Raw genomic sequence first — 15,965 nt, 5'->3', positions numbered from 1 at the left:
AGTATGGGTCGTGTACGACCCACGCCATCCGAATATGGCTACACACTGTTAAAAGTCTTCTTTAATTCCATATAGGTCGTCCACAACTCGCAACGTCCGGTCTGTGTAGTTCAAATGACGTCATTGTTTTTTGGTGTGTTTTTTACACATAATTATAGTCCTTTAAAAATTGGTCAATAGCAAGGTTCTATGGTGTTTGATGATTGCATGAAGTCTCAATCAAAAACTCCCAATTGTTTTAGAGATGCAGACACTTGTGTGAGGCTCTGGGTCGTCCACGGTGAAGCCTTGCCTTAACTGGGCGAAGTCGACTGCGCTAAGCATACTTTGCGAAACTGGCCGCACAAAGCTTTAGCACTGAGTTTTCTGTAAAGAGACTTCGCGAAGTCGACTTCTGGCTTAATTAAGGACCGCCTTGAAGGTTAGATTAAAGGACATCTTTGATTCTTTGTAACTCATCACGGCGCCTGTGTTGGAGTTACCTTCGCAATGCTGTGAACGTACAGCTAGCTAGCATCTTACAAAACCTGAACGCTTTGTATTCAGAGTTGTGGGATGTTCGCCGTTTGGGTAACCTACTAAAGACAGATTTCTTAATATACTGCTTTGGAAACATTCTTCTTTTTTTTCCCAAATGAACCTGCACGTTTTGTTTGCCCACTGCAGAGACATATTTTGTCGCTGCTTTAGAAAAATTCATTTCGTGGATTTTCTTTTTTTCAAATGATCCACGCGTTTGGCTTACCTACTGCAGAAAGATTTCGTGTTGCAGCTTTAGAAAAAAATCCATTTTGTGGAATTTCTTTTTTCTATCAGCTACGCCCGTATGGTTTACTTACTGCAAAGAAATGTCTTGTTGCTGTTTAAAAAAAAAAAAGTTGTGGTGGATTTTCTTTTCTCAGAAGCCAAAAGTTCCCGGGAATCTGGTGATCCATAAAAAAAACCACTTATGTTTCTTGAAAACAATCCCAGGTACGCACAACTAAAGGGAGCCGGGTGCAAGGTTGGTTACTTTTTTTAACGTCTCTTCATAGATATATTGTCTGGCTATCCAAGACCGATGCTTGACGTTTGATTCCTTTCTCAATTCACATGACAGTCTCTATGCTAAACACTACAGTCGAACCCATATATAAGAACATCACGTATAAGAAACATTGCTTACAAAAATGACTTTTATTTTCCCTACCAAATGCTTTCTTTCTTCCTTTAAAATTCTCCGGATAAAAGAAACTCCATTATAAGAAAGTACCGGTTATAAGAAATGAGGTTTTTTTCTCCCTTGACACACCTTCTTCGGTTATAGAAAAGAACCTGTTAGTTTAGATTCACATTTTTTTCCAATGCTCGCACCGGATGTGATCCAGACTGACTGGAAGGGCTAGACAGGCTCATGAATCGAAATTTGGTGTGTTACAAAAACTCCTTTGTAGGCTCACCCATGATTGTGCTGAAAGATTGCAACACTTGAACTTTAGGCAAGTGTACGTTCGCTTCAAGTGCCTGTTATTTTTTTTAAATTCTCAGCCGCAATCGCGATGGAACGCGCACAGTAAAACATGATTGATGCTGTTAAAAGTCAGCCAGCGAAGAAAAGGGGAACCATTGGCGCAGACTTCCATATTAACCTAACCTCTCCCCGCAAAGCAATCTGATGAGAAACAAAGAAAAGTATAGACAGCAGTTCTACACGGGCACCGTCGACACCTGCCGTAGAAATCGCGACAGACAAGCAGTACACGGAGAGATCGACAAAACATACTGAATTGGTTTTCATGCGTGCATGTTCTAGTTTGTGTGTACGAGTCTGTGCCTGCGTGTGTGTGTATGCGTGTATGTATGCATTTATGCACCTTTCTGTGTGTGTGTGTGTGTGTGTGTGTGTGTGTGTGTGTGTGTGTGTGTGTGTGTTACTGTAGGGAGGGGTTACATGTCAGGGAAGATGTTGGTGCTTCAAGTTCGTGTGTTTTCGTGTCTGTACATGCTTTGATGCGTGTGTGCGTGCGTCCATGCATTTGTGCGACTATGTGTGTTGGGGATGTGGCGGATGGAAGGGGGGGGGGGGTGCTTCGCTGGCTGCTCTTGCATACACAAACATATATTTCAAAGTACATGCCTGCCCATTTCGTGCTTGTTCGGGTTAGTGTGCGTGCGTGATTCTTTGTTTCACACAATAGTCAGGAAAATCCTGGCAAGGAAACACAACAATACGGGCAGTGCGCAACACCTCTCGGACCCTGCCCACCAGATATTGCCGTCGAGTGGCGCACAGCAGCTGAAGATCAGTGAAGGATACCTTGCAATTTTTTGTTTTCGGGTTCATCATCTGTGTACCTGTGATGGTTCGTATACAGACGTGACGCCTGTGATAAACGATGCAAGAGACATCAGCTATACGAACGTTTACTGAATAAAGTTGTCAATTAAGTATTTTCGATGTCCTAAACTGAATGATCACTTGGAACATTGTCCGACATTGTTACAGGTCTTGTCGATCCAATAATCTGCTTTGATAAGCAAATATGCATAGAATTAAAAATCAAGAAAGGTAGGTTGTTGGAACGTTTGTTATTAACAAAACAATGCATTCACAGATATTTTGACCCAACGAATGTTTGAATTTTGGAACGTTGGCAGTCTCTTTTTTGGGGATTTTTTCAAATATGGATAAGATCAAATATTGCCAACTCACTGATTAGAAGTTTGAGAAGTTGACGCATGGGCAGATTTGTACTTTTTGAGAGAGTTACGAACAACGCGTGCCTTGAAGTAAAACAAACGTTCTGTCAATGGTGTATTTAGCCGTTACTACAGACGTGAGACTGCGTGTTTTGGGTGTTTTTCTGCACATAAAAAGTGCGTGTTCTTGTTCTTTTTGCAATTGAGTAACCTAAGCATTCTATGTCCGATTTCAGGGAATGGTGCATCATTGTTTTAGGATGAGTATATTATAAGCCTGCTGATTTACTTCTTCTTCTTGTCGTTCGCTGTTTGATCGTCAGTCCGGACTGCAGGGCGCTGATTTACTCATTTCTATGAAGAATACAAAAAGCTTTACTCGTTTTGTGGACCTGATACCGAACCGGCAGTAACACATTTTTTATTTTAATTTTTAATTTTTAGTTGAGTATAGATTTAAATGTCATGACCCTGTCTAATCGGTTGATGCTCGTTTTCTGGTGTTATTCGGCAGCCGTCAGCATCTATCGGTCCCGTGGGGCCATGGATCTGCTCCTGGGATGAATAAGCAGTACTGTTGTTCCAGCGCCTGGTGTGGTTGTGTATTGTAGGCTGATGCGCGAGTGACAGTCTCTGCCGCAGCGACTACACTTGTGAATAGTATATGATGGTGTTGATACTTTGATGTTCTTGTCATTAGCTTTGAGCCGTTGTGCCTCCTTTATTGTGTATTCGGCAGCAGGGGATACTAAAAAGGGTGTATTGTTCTTGTTTTCCCGCGATGGTCACTTGCGAATTATGAGTCCAATTGTAGGTAATGATGCATGATTTTGAATGATGAGTGTAAGCATGCTGACTTACTCATGTTGTCATCCTCTCATGAAATAAAGAATGCAAAAATCTTCCCTCTTGCTGATTTTACAGGCCTGATTTTGACAGAAACTGGGAGTATACAAGTTGTAGGATAAGTAGCGTTACTTTTTATGACGAGTATAGATTTGATCACTTGTGTCATTCTCTTGTTAAATAGAGAATTTGAAAAAGTACATTTTGTGCCAATGTTCACGCTTTTTTGTTTTAAACAATCAGAAGTATTTTGCCACGAATCTCCTGACTAGCAGGTAAGTGTTAGCAGTCACCAAGCGAACAGCGTCAACCAGTGGGCAAAGTTTGCCATGAGATGACATGTAGTTGCGTATGAATCAAGAGCACTCACACAAGCTGAACATACCTCTGCGCAAATAGAGAAAAAAACAATAGACACAGTATTTGCATAGTATTTGAACAATTTCATTAGTACATCTATGGAAAGCAGTGCGAAGGTGAGACTGATCAAAGACCTTTTGAAAACTGAACCAGTGTCCTCCCAGAATTCAAAGGTTTATGCTTAGACTGTAGACAGGCGCAGTTGTGTGGTGGTAAGATGTCGTCCTCCTAATCGGGAAGTCGTGAGTTCGAATCCCGGTCGCTGCCGCCTGGTGGGTTAAGAGTGGAAATTGCTCCGATCTCCCAGGTCAACTTATGTGCAGACCTGCTTAGTGACTTAACCCCCTTCGTGTGTACACGCAAGCACAAGAACAAGTGCGCACGGAAAAGATCCTGAAATCCATGAAAGGGTTGAAGCAGCCTGCATGCAACTGAGATCAAAAAGAAACAAGTAGCGTAAGACGAAATTACTACATTTAGTCAAGCTGTCGAACTCACGGGATGAAACTGAACGCACTGTATTTTTTCACCAAGACAGTACAGCTTCGTCAATCCCCGCGTGAAGGAAATCGCTCACCTTCCACATGCAAAACGTAGTGATATTGACACGCCAGATTAGCGCGGTAGCGTATTGTGTTAAGGCTGGAGTACACACCTGAGGCCCTATTTCAAAATGGTTAGGCAGTTTTAAAGGTTTCTTTTTATGTTAGTTCAATGTTTGATTTATCAGGAAATGAAAAAATGAATAGTGCTTGTCGCGCAAAATTTTGAGATAACGACTGAAGTTTGAGCAAAGGTATGAGATTTTTTCACGCAAACCCTACTGAAGAAATTGTGATATTGTATTGTGAATATGTAAACAAAAAAACAATTGGATGATCACAAACTGAAGAAGAGAAATAGGGAAGCAAAATAGAACATCAAACATAGTGATTTTACAGGTGAATTTGGAAAAAAAACCTTATGTATCCATTTTTGAAGCCCAATTTGAAGCATGGAACACAGTCAAACATAAATTAAAAGTGTTAAAGTGGTTACAGTGTTCAGAAATAGTGTTAGATAACAACCCGTACGAAACTGACTTATATGAACATATAAGAAACATATAAGATTCTTATAAGAATCTTATATGTCTCTTATATGATTCTTATATGAGGCGCTAAACTTTGTATATGTGAGATGTAGGTCTAGGTTTCATATATGATTCTTATAAGACAGAGGCAAGAATTCATATAAGAATCTTATATGCCTCTTATATGAAGTTTGACAGGCAAAGGAGTGTGTAAGTTTGATGTATGAACTTATAAGAATCTTATATACTGTTCAAAAAAAGAAACGCATAGTTGCTACTTGCCAAATTTGTTTTATTTTTCAAAAAAATTAACAGAAAATCCAATATTTAGATTATTTGTTTGAAATTTGGTATGGACACAGTTAAATGCACACACAGTTCATTTGCATCTTCAAATCAATCAGTCAATCAATACGATTGGGTGCCGAGGCTGTCAAGTCAGTAGGGGGTGTGACTGCCTTGAGCAGCAACAACTGCCCGGCACCTTCTGGGCATGGACTGGATCAGATGCCGGATAATTATCTTGCTGTGGGATGGTGTCCCACTCCTCCTGAAGTGCCTGCAATAGATCGCGGTGATTTGCCGGCGCTTCTTCTCGCCTGCGCACACGTCTGTCCAATTCATCCCAGAGGTGTTCTATCGGGTTCATGTCTGGCGACATGGATGGCCAGGGAAGCACCTGGACATGGTGGTCGGTGAGGAACTGGGTGGTGAGTCGTGCTGTGTGCGGGCGAGCGTTGTCCTGCTGGAATATGGCATCCTGGTCAGCCAGAAGAGGAAGGGCGTGTGGGCGCAGAATTTCCTCCACGTATCGCTGGGCAGTTATGCGCCCTTGGACGTGCACCAGGGTGCTCCTTCCAGCGGTATTGATCGCCCCCCACACCATGACGCCTCCACCACCATGAACGGGTGCCTCATCCACACAGTTGAGCGCGTAACGTTCGTTTACTCTCCGGTAGACCCTCCTCCGACCATCATGTCGCTGGAGGAGGAAGTAGGACTCGTCGCTGAACCACACGTGTCTCCAGTGATTCCGGACGGTTCAGCGAAGGTGCTGGTTGCCCCACTGCACTCGGTTCTGGCGATGGCGGCGGGTGAGGACAGCTCCTCTGTGAGGTCTGCGAGCTCTCAAACCAGCTTCATGCAGGCGGTTCCGCACGGTCTGGTCCGATAATCGGTGTGGCCCGGGGAGAGCCTGGACAGAAGATGAGGCCGACAGGAAACGATTCCGGAGGTGGCGGAGCCGTATGAAGCGGTCGTGAGCAGCAGTTGTTGCCCTTGGTCTTCCCGCTCGTGGCAAGTCAGCAACGGAGCCAGTGGCTTGAAACCTGACCCACAGTCTACTGATGGTGCTCTGGGACACGTGGAAGTGCCTGGCGATTGCACTTTGACTTTGGCCTGCTTGTAAACGACCCAATGCAATTTGGCGGTCTTCTCTGCTCAATCGGGCCATCTTTCGTCGCTGAATTGTCGTCTGATTTCTTTGTGGCGAACAATCCGCTTTTATGGGTTTTGGAAGACATGGTGAGAGCTCAATATTCCCCGAGTTTCACGTGAACACACAGAAGCATGACGAGTGGTCATGCCAAATGAGCAATTTTGACATTGTAGCCACTGATAACGCATGCGTCACGTGCAGAGCTCACTTGTGGCAATGGACGAAAGGTCGACGACCAGATAAACATTTTCTGCAGTTTGGTGGATATCCTTGTAGCCATATAACTAAATTAACCAAATATTACAAGCAATGCGTTTCTTTTTTTGAACAGTATATGACTTGGGACTTAGAAAATTTTTGAACAGGTTTGGACTTAGAAAAAAAACGCCTGTGGTGCTATTAGCTCAATATTTGTCTAAGTCCCAGGGAAGTAAAAAAAGTTGTAAAAATCCTTCATAAAATTGTTATTTCAGTAAAAACGTCATATTGGGTATCAAAATGCTCAGAACTCAATTGCCTACACAAAGGTGATAGTTTCACATTATAACACACACATTTAGGCAAAATACAATTTCAGAAAACCACTGAAGTACAAAAAGGGTACACTTTATTTCAATCAGAAGCACGGAATAGGGAACTATTCATCAAACACATCACTAGACTCACAAAATTCATGCCTTAAATGACAGAACACAAGTCCGGAGAGGCTAAGATGAAAGTACGTAACAGTCCCTAACTCAGACCTAATTTACACATGAGAAGTCCCAAATAGGCAAATTACACATCGTGTAATCAACACAATGAATATTAAAAGAATGAAGTTTCAAAAATATTATTTTAACAAAATCATCACATACATTGTACAAGGTAAAACAACATCATAACTGAAAAATATGGTCTCCAAAGGACTTGCTGCAATTCAAAGGAAAATGTACAGAGGTTTTTTCCCTTGTCAGAGTATTGATTCTTGTAACTAGGCCAAAGAAAGGGTCATTAATAATCTCAGGGCACAATTACCACATTAAGTGACAAAGCTATATGAGGATTGGGTATGTAGCAGAGGTTATTTTGACAAAAGTGTGACCATTCAATTAGACATCCTTTCACTGGCAATGTCAGTGACCAAGCGATTCATGACACAAACACTAAAACAAATTAGAGATAATAATACATGTATGTACATGTACAGTGGAACCCCCCTTTTAAGACCCCCCAATTTAAGTCTTCCTCCTTTCTCAGATACTCTGTTCATAGCCCCTGTAAATCTATCTCCATTTTAAGACTCCCTCCATTTTAAGACCTGATTTTCTCAGATATTTGAAGGTCGTAAAATGGGGGTTCCACTGTACCACAAATTAGTCCAGGATCATTATAAACCACCTTTAATTTTCTCTCCCTTAGCATTCATTATCTCTAAAAGAAGGATGCAACAAGCACCTCACATAGAGTATGCACATGCAGACAGACCCCCATGCCTCTTTGGACCTTCTTTTCTTGCTAGCCTCAACTCCTGCGTGTACTAGTCATGTTCACAACTGTTGGGCATGGAACAAGCATACACGATTGGCTGACCCTTTGGTTCCACCAGAACACACATTCGTAAAATGTTCTGAATGGGAACCACAGAAAGACGGCTGAGATCACAGGGTTGAAGTGCTGTAATGAAATCAACATCAGCACCTGAGATGTCGTCACGAGCAAGAATTGAGTCAGCTCCCTGAACTTTCTTATGAGGATGGATCAGCGCAACATTTTCAACAAGAACGCAATCACATAATTTTGAGACCACACCATGCACAGAACAAAAGGGATACATTTGCATGTAAAATGCAATTTAGTCTCGGTACACAGACTAGACGGCAATTTCTAATGATTAGAGAGGACGCATGCGCAACCAATCACTTTTGGTTTCGCGCGTTACCAGGAAGCTTTCAGAAAGTTTCAGTGCTCATAGAAATGGATTATTCATTTGGATTATAATGTGTTGGGTGAACTTTTTTCTTTGTGATGTGTGCCTCAGAGTGTTTTGTTTCGTGAGGACGATGTCATTAGCTCGGATGAGTCAAGGTGAGAACTGATTTTTCATGATTACATTTCACGCCGGACGCTCGCCGGTTTCTATTTTTTGAAGATGGCGGATTCCGCAGCAAAAAAGGATGCGGAGTCTGCTAGTACAAGTGGTGGACAAAACATTAACAATGAAATGGTGGAAACTGTGCGTGATTTGATGGGGTCGATCATGAGTCCATTTTTGGATAAACTGAAATCTCTGGAATCGAAATATGACGATCTCTTTTGTAACAATGGTGATGATGAAAATCAATCTGAAAACAGTGATCTTGGCGATCAGTCTTTCTCCGTTTCATGCGGTGCTACCGGTGTTTCTATCGGAGATTGTTCCAGCGGTGCTACCGTGGAAAAAGTGAAGAAAAATGAAGCAATTGTTGACCCCGGCAGAGGTTCTGTGGCAGAGGTTTCAACAGAATCAGAATTTGACTTTTGTGTCAAAGCATCAGCTCAGTCAGCGGATCAGCTTGATGATATTTTTGCTGCGATGGAGGCAGACTTGGAAGTTGAAGAGAAAATAGGTGGTGTAGTGGATGAGAAGCTCGCAAACATCACTAAAAGCAGATTCACTGTCAAATTACCAGACCAAAAGCTCAAGGACAAGATGGAAAGTATCCTTATTCCGGCAAACTGTGTGGAAATAAAGGCTCCTATCCTTAATGAGGAGGTGATAGGGAAAGCAAACCTCGACAGAGGTGCAAGACAAAATGACACGCGACTGCTCAATGTACAGAAGCTGATTTCTAAATCAACCGCAGCACTTGTTACGGCAACAAGCAAACTTCACACCTTCACAAAAGAGGGGTGCACTGACAACAGCAGTAGTACCGTGACAGTAGAGAGTACGAAGTTCAGGGCAGAACTGAATGGGATGTTGTCCGCGTGTGGTGATGTTATCTGTCTGTTGGGAACAGCGCAGCAAGAGCTCAGCATCCGCCGTAAATACCAATTAGCTCGCGTTCTGCCAAAGGACATGGCAGCTATTTGCACAAACGAAAATCTCCCGAGTCGGGACATGCTTTTTGGCGGGGATATCGAGAAAGCGATCAAAGGTGCTAAGGAGAATTACAAGATGAAAACTCCGCACACTTCAAGCTACAACAATCGTTTCCAACCATACCAGCGCAAGGGGCACGGTGGTAGGCCTTTTTTAGGTCAAGGGAACACATACGGAAATCAACGAGGGCAGTCTTTCAGTCCCAGAGCTCGGGGGAGAGGTCAGAATCGGGGATTCGGAAAATTCAGAGGAAAACAGTAGACACAGAAGTTTCAAAAACTCCCGATGTGTGCAAAGACAAAGAGGTGAGGGAGTTTTATGATGAAGTTGAAAACATTAAAAATAGATTACAGGAACAAGCAGATCATTTTCAAGCAGGTCAAATTCGTTACTGCCTTCCCTCTTGGAAGGAAGTCTCAATAGATAAAGACATTTTGGAAATGGTACAAGGGATAAATATTGATTTCACAGAGACCCCTGTACAGAGAAAAAATCCTCAAAACTATAATTTTTCCAAAGAACAGACAACAGCAATTGATTCAGAAATTGTCGAACTTCTACAAAAAGGGGTGATAAGAAAAACAGATCACTCGGAGGATGATTTTCTGTCTCCAATTTTTGTGAGACCAAAAAAGAATAATACATGGAGATTAATTTTAAATCTGAGAGATTTGAATGAAAACATGATTTATCAGCATTTCAAAATGGAAACACTGAAGACAGCTTTGGAGCTAGTCACCAGAAATTGCTTCTTCTGTTCTTTGGATCTCAAAGATGCTTATTTTTCAGTGCCGGTAAATAAAGCATCTCAGAAATATTTGAAGTTTCTCTGGAAAGGAGAAGTATTTGTTTTCACTGCATGTCCAAACGGACTAGCACCCTGCCCACGTTTGTTCACAAAGTTACTGAAACCAGTCATGGCCCAGTTACATAGACTAGGATTTCTTTCAACAATCTTCATTGATGATACATTACTTTTTGGAGATTCTGAAAAAGAATGTGTGCAAAATGTAAAAGAGTCATTGTCTCTTCTGGAAAAATTAGGATTTGTTGTGCATCCGGTGAAATCTGTTTTGATACCTTCCCATAAAATAAGATATCTTGGGGTTGAAATTGATTCAGAGGACATGACAGTCACTTTAACAACAGAGAGGAAGGAAAGGATACATAAACTAGCCACTGAGCTGTTACATCAGGGGTATGCCACAGTAAGAACACTCGCAAAGTTCATTGGGCAAGTAGTGTCTGCTTTTCAGGCGGTGAAATTTGGTCCTCTCTGGTACAGATGCATGGAACACGATAAAATTGCTGCTTTGAAGCAAAACAATAATGATTATGACTCCTCTGTGGAGTTCTCTGCCGAAGCCAAAACCGAAATGTTATGGTGGAGGGAGAATATCATGTCATCTGTTAATGATGTGGACACTGATCATGGTGACCCAGATTTCATAATGTTCACTGATGCATCAAAGAAAGGCTGGGGTTGTTCGTGTAGTCAAGGTAGAACAGGTGGACTATGGAATCAACAAGAAGCACAGCAGCACATCAATATTCTGGAATTGAAAGCTGCACTGCTGTCTTTGCAAACCTTTGCTAGGGACAAAACTAACATTCATCTCAGGCTTATGATGGACAATGTTACAGCCATTGCATGTGTTGACAAAATGGGGTCCATTTCGGTAACATGCAATGCAGTTGCTAAGGAAATCTGGTCATTTTGCATTATGCGAGGCATTTGGGTTTCATCGGCATACATACCAGGGATAGAAAATGTAGAAGCAGATGAAGAATCTAGAGTACACAATCTAGATACAGAATGGGCCGTGAAGACTGACATTTTAACAAGTGCTCTGGATATTCTGGGTGCTAAACCAGAAATAGATTTGTTTGCATCAAGGATAAACTGTAAATTCCCTCAATATGTATCATTTAGACCAGATCCAGAAGCTGTAGCGGTGAATGCTTTCACTCTATCATGGTCTAATAAACGTTTTTATGCTTTTCCACCCTTTTGTGTTATTGCCAGCATGCTGCACAAAATCAACAAAGAAAAAGCTACGGGAGTTGTAGTAGTTCCAGACTGGCCCAGTCAACCGTGGTATCCAAAACTGGCAAAGATGTTGATAAACAATCCGGTGCTTGTGTCAGCAAGGGAAAATCTGCTAGTCATGCCCTCAAATCTTCAGGAAAAACACAGACTGAGAAAGTCCTTAAGGTTGATCATTTGCGAAGTCTCAGGATCAGATATCGAATGTCAGGACTTTCGGCACAAGCTTCAAATATCATCTTTTCGTCATGGAGAGAGGGAACTAGGAAAGTTTACGCGTCCTATATCGCAAAATGGAAAAGCTATGCGTGCAGGAGAGGTATACATACCGTTTCGCCGACTGTGAATGATGCGATCAACTTTCTAGCAACACTGTTCAGGGCAGGACTTGGCTATAGTGCCATTTGTGCGGCCAGATCGGCTCTATCTTGTTATTGGACATTGCAGGATGTCCTCAATTTGGTGAACACTGTTTAGTGAAACGGTTTGTGAAAGGTGTGTTTGAACTTCGACCTGCTTTTCCTAAATATGCGTCCACATGGAATGTGGATGTTGTGCTGGAGCATTTGGAATTGTACTATCCACATGAACAAATAACACTGAAGGAATTGTCATACAAACTTGTAATGCTTTTGGCACTGTTATCTGCGCAAAGATGCCAAACTCTTCACAGTCTGTCAGTGAATTCAATGCATCTTTCCAACTCAAAATGTGTGTTTTATTTGAATGTATTGCTAAAACATTCCCGCAAAGGAAAACACTTAGCACCACTGGAATTTTTAGCCTTTCCACAGAACAAGGCTTTGTGTATTGTGTCTGTACTCAAAGAATATCTTCGAAGAACTAAGGAGTTTCGGGGATGCGAAGACAAACTGCTTTTGAGCTATCAAAAACCCTACAAACCCATCAGCAAGGACACCTTGGCTCGGTGGATGAGAGACGTTCTCACACGAGCTAATGTGGACACCCAAGTATTTGGTGCACACAGCACACGGGCAGCAAGTACGTCAGCTGCAGCATCACGGGGGGTCCCCATGGATGTTATCCTCAAAGCTGCAGGTTGGAGCAGCGAGTCCACGTTTTCACGTTTCTACCACAAAGCAGCGACCGTAAATTTGGGGCAGTCTCTGTTGGACTCATATTTCTGCAAGGCTTAGGGTGAGTTTCTATGTAATATAAAATTGTATTGGAGGTTGAGCAATATGTCACAAAGGCAATCTCTAAAAAATCATTAGAAATTGCCGTCTAGTCTGTGTACCGAGACTAAATTGAAAGGACAGACGAGGCTTACCTGGTAAGGTGAAGGCTGGACCTGATTTAGTAGAGGTACACAGACTGCGACGGCTGTTCTAATCCCACCCTTAAGTGAGACTGTAATTCCCTCCGCATTTGGGATAAAATTAGGGCACTAAATTATTTCAAAACATGTGTTTGACTTTGTAACATATTGTTATCTGAAAGGTGATTGGTTGCGCATGCGTCCTCTCTAATCATTAGAACAGCCGTCGCAGTCTGTGTACCTCTACTAAATCAGGTCCAGCCTTCACCTTACCAGGTAAGCCTCGTCTGTCCTTTCAATCTGGCCACACTGCTCTGTCCCTCTCTTGTCAAGGTATGCAATAGTTCTGCTGTTTCTGAGTTTTTCACGAGAGTACTTTTTTGAAAAAAAGGTGAACTTGCCAATTCTTACTCTGTTGAAGCATAAATACTGAGTAGGTGACATGACCCATGTACTCAGACACAGCAAGGCTTTCATCCACCGAGAGATTCCTCTTTTGAAAACCTCCAACAAGAAATACACCATCTTCAAGGCGGCGATCTTTCATGATATTGTGACCTTCCATTATTCTTAGACAGTCAGCAGCTTCAGAATCCTGCCGAAAGAAACGATCATGAAAACGAGGTAGGTTCTGAAGCAGGTTAACACCATCGATGATCTGCCAGTCAACCTTCTGTGTTCCGTTAAACATCTTCAACAGGCGACCATTTGCATTTTCAAATGAAAAGCATGAATACACCCACAGAGGACCCATATCCTTCACCATATCTGGAAGGTGAAGGAGCTGGTGCACGTTACAGGTCATGTACCTGTCTCCATACAAAGCTGCAAAAGTGCAGCAAAAGTGTTGCAGAAGCCTGTCAGCTTTACCAACATCATCTTCAGACACACTCTCTTGTAGAAGAAGAAACACTGCATTGACCAGTAGAAGGTAGTGCTGGAAGTACTCTTCACCTTGCAAATCACGCAACAAGGGCAGAGAATAGTACAACAACCATGAACGCAGTTCAGACGCCTTGAAGTGTTTGAGGTGTTCCTGAATGGACCTTGGGAGACGTTTAATCACGTTTGGTGGTCTCAAAGCTTTCATGCGAGCGTCCATAGTGCTGAGCTTTGACGACAAAGAGAATGGCTTCTTTGAATGCTCTGGCATGAACCAAAGACTCAGCAAAAGCTTGGTCACGCCCAAGAGAACTCCATGCATGTAATCAATGCAGGTACCAGAAACCAAATTGTAATACATGAGGCACATCAAAAAGCATGGCCCCTTCACACCTCTGCATGTTTTGTTGATTTCTGCAGCCATGCCAGCATCCTCAACATGGCCGTCATGGGTTCTCTTGGGTCCATCGGGGTCTGTACCATCAAAAGGGAAAACATGAACATGGCCATTAGCACTCACTTTGCATGTCTCGCCAGGCTGTAAGCATTTACAACAACCATGTTTGCCATTGTATTGAGTAGTGTTCAGAACTAAACTTCTGGCTGGAAGATCAGCTGACCCACCAATCACACAAACCTTTGAAACAAAATCCCCATCAGGGTGGGTAACAAATACCCCATCTTTCTCGAGATTTTGAAGGCTGCCCACAAATGGTTCTGTGAATGACATGATTGATGGTTTAGACTTGCCAAACCACAGACCCCCCAACACCATGTTTTCTGGAGAAATCCTCTGTGCGTAAGGAAGTTCATTGATCTGGAAAAAGAGAGGCCACAGGGTCATGTTCGAGGACCTAAAACACTGCACCCCATCTGTATTCCACATCAAAGACAGGTTGTGAGGACTGCTCAAGATTTGCCCTTCCCCCGAGAGACGCCTGTAGACCTCACCATCATATATGTCTTCAATTGCGCTTTCAGACTCTTTACAGCGGACAAATCTATTTTGAATATCTTTCAAGAAACCTGGTTTCTGAAAGAAAGACACAATCTGATCTGCAATGGGAAGCTCAATGAAATGAGAAATACCTGACTCATGAGAAACAAATTTGTTACACACCTCATTTGGACACAAACCTGAAACAAAATCTTCTTCGCCAAGGAGCATGTGACAAAAAGCACAATACTTGTGAACTTTCAGCGGGTTCTTTATATCTTCAAACCATTTCTTGAAGGAAGAAATCGAACGGGGCAGGAGATTGTCAGGTGGACAGTGGAGGCTAATCAAGTTTAGCAGATCCTTCAAACACTCTCCGGTAATGGAATACTTCATCAAGAAGCTCATGACAAGCAACATACTCTCACCAAGAGTTAAACGGGCTCCAGGAAAGACAGGCTGGTCACCTTCATGAGGAACCCTTCCATCACCTACAACACCATGGGGGTCACTGACACTTGCTACAGAGCTATTCACATCTATATAATCGTTACAAGCGTGAACAGCAGGAACTTCTGGCAAAGCTGAAACAGAGACTGCATCAGAATAGTCTAAATCAGTACTTGCAAAAAAAGCATCGTCCTCATCAACTTCTGCAATGTCATCATGTTCAGCCCTGAGCAAATCAGAGTGTGCACCAACAGCAACTATTCCAAAGGTATGCCCACCGCCAGGGAAGGAGGTAGTGTCATCAGTAACATCACAATCAGGAACTGAATCAGGATCACCACTGTCATCGCAAGTCACCGATGATTCTCTGGTGCCAGTGGGAGCAACGTTGGACACAGCGGCAGCAATGCTGGACGTAGCAGCAGATGTGAAAATGGCAGCATCACCAAGTCTTCTGTCATCACTGCCATCTCCTTGAACATTATCTGAAAGATAGCAAAAAAATAAAGAAACATCAGATATGTTTGTGTCATTGTTACATGTGCACCTAGGAACTAACAGGTTTAAAAATCTCCTGGATAAGGCCCACAAAATTATTAGCAAGAAAGATTTGTTGATTTTGACAAATGAAGAAAGAAAACTCCATTTGTGTGCAAACAGGGAAAATGGGATAACGAGGTCTAGGTGACAATTTGCCAGTCCCAAAACTACTACTACTTCTATCTACTATGTCACATATGTTCCCCTGCTGTCTGTATAACACCCATTCTACTAGTACTAGTACTAGCTTAATTAAACTTCATTGTGCATGCAAGCAAAATTCTGATTTTAACTAATTTATTACTCACCTCCATCCACTAAAGTTGCTGTAGCAATTGGGACACTGGACAGAAGAATTCGTTTACTTGAAG

At 42.4% G+C, this 15,965-nt stretch overlaps 2 protein-coding genes across 2 annotated transcripts; one reads left to right on the top strand and one right to left on the bottom strand.

Moving 5' to 3' along the window:
- Window positions 1-8,231: 8,231 nt before the first annotated feature.
- LOC138973274 (uncharacterized) lies at window positions 8,232-11,924 on the top strand. Its single transcript, XM_070345995.1, has 2 exons — window positions 8,232-9,764; window positions 11,486-11,924. The coding sequence occupies exon 1, from the start codon at window positions 8,527-8,529 to the stop codon at window positions 9,718-9,720; it is 1,194 nt and encodes a 397-aa protein (XP_070202096.1). The 5' UTR covers window positions 8,232-8,526; the 3' UTR covers window positions 9,721-9,764; window positions 11,486-11,924.
- Window positions 11,925-13,087: 1,163 nt separating this feature from the next.
- On the bottom strand, window positions 13,088-15,257 carry LOC138972252 (uncharacterized). Its single transcript, XM_070344970.1, has one exon. It carries the CDS (start codon window positions 15,022-15,024, stop codon window positions 13,150-13,152), a length of 1,875 nt encoding a protein of 624 aa, XP_070201071.1. The 5' UTR covers window positions 15,025-15,257; the 3' UTR covers window positions 13,088-13,149.
- Window positions 15,258-15,965: the final 708 nt, after the last annotated feature.

Source organism: Littorina saxatilis, linkage group LG8 (genome assembly GCF_037325665.1).
Source record: "Littorina saxatilis isolate snail1 linkage group LG8, US_GU_Lsax_2.0, whole genome shotgun sequence".
In the NCBI taxonomy this organism is placed as follows: Eukaryota; Metazoa; Mollusca; class Gastropoda; order Littorinimorpha; family Littorinidae; genus Littorina; species Littorina saxatilis.
Note: the sequence above shows the minus strand (reverse complement) of the source record. Positions and strands in the feature narration are given on the sequence as shown.

Coding starts and splice junctions, on each gene's coding strand:
- LOC138973274 (XM_070345995.1), top strand. CDS start 8,527: ATGGCGGATTCCGCAGCAAAAAAGGATGCGGAGTCTGCTAGTACAAGT.
- LOC138972252 (XM_070344970.1), bottom strand. CDS start 15,024: ATGTTGCTTGTCATGAGCTTCTTGATGAAGTATTCCATTACCGGAGAG.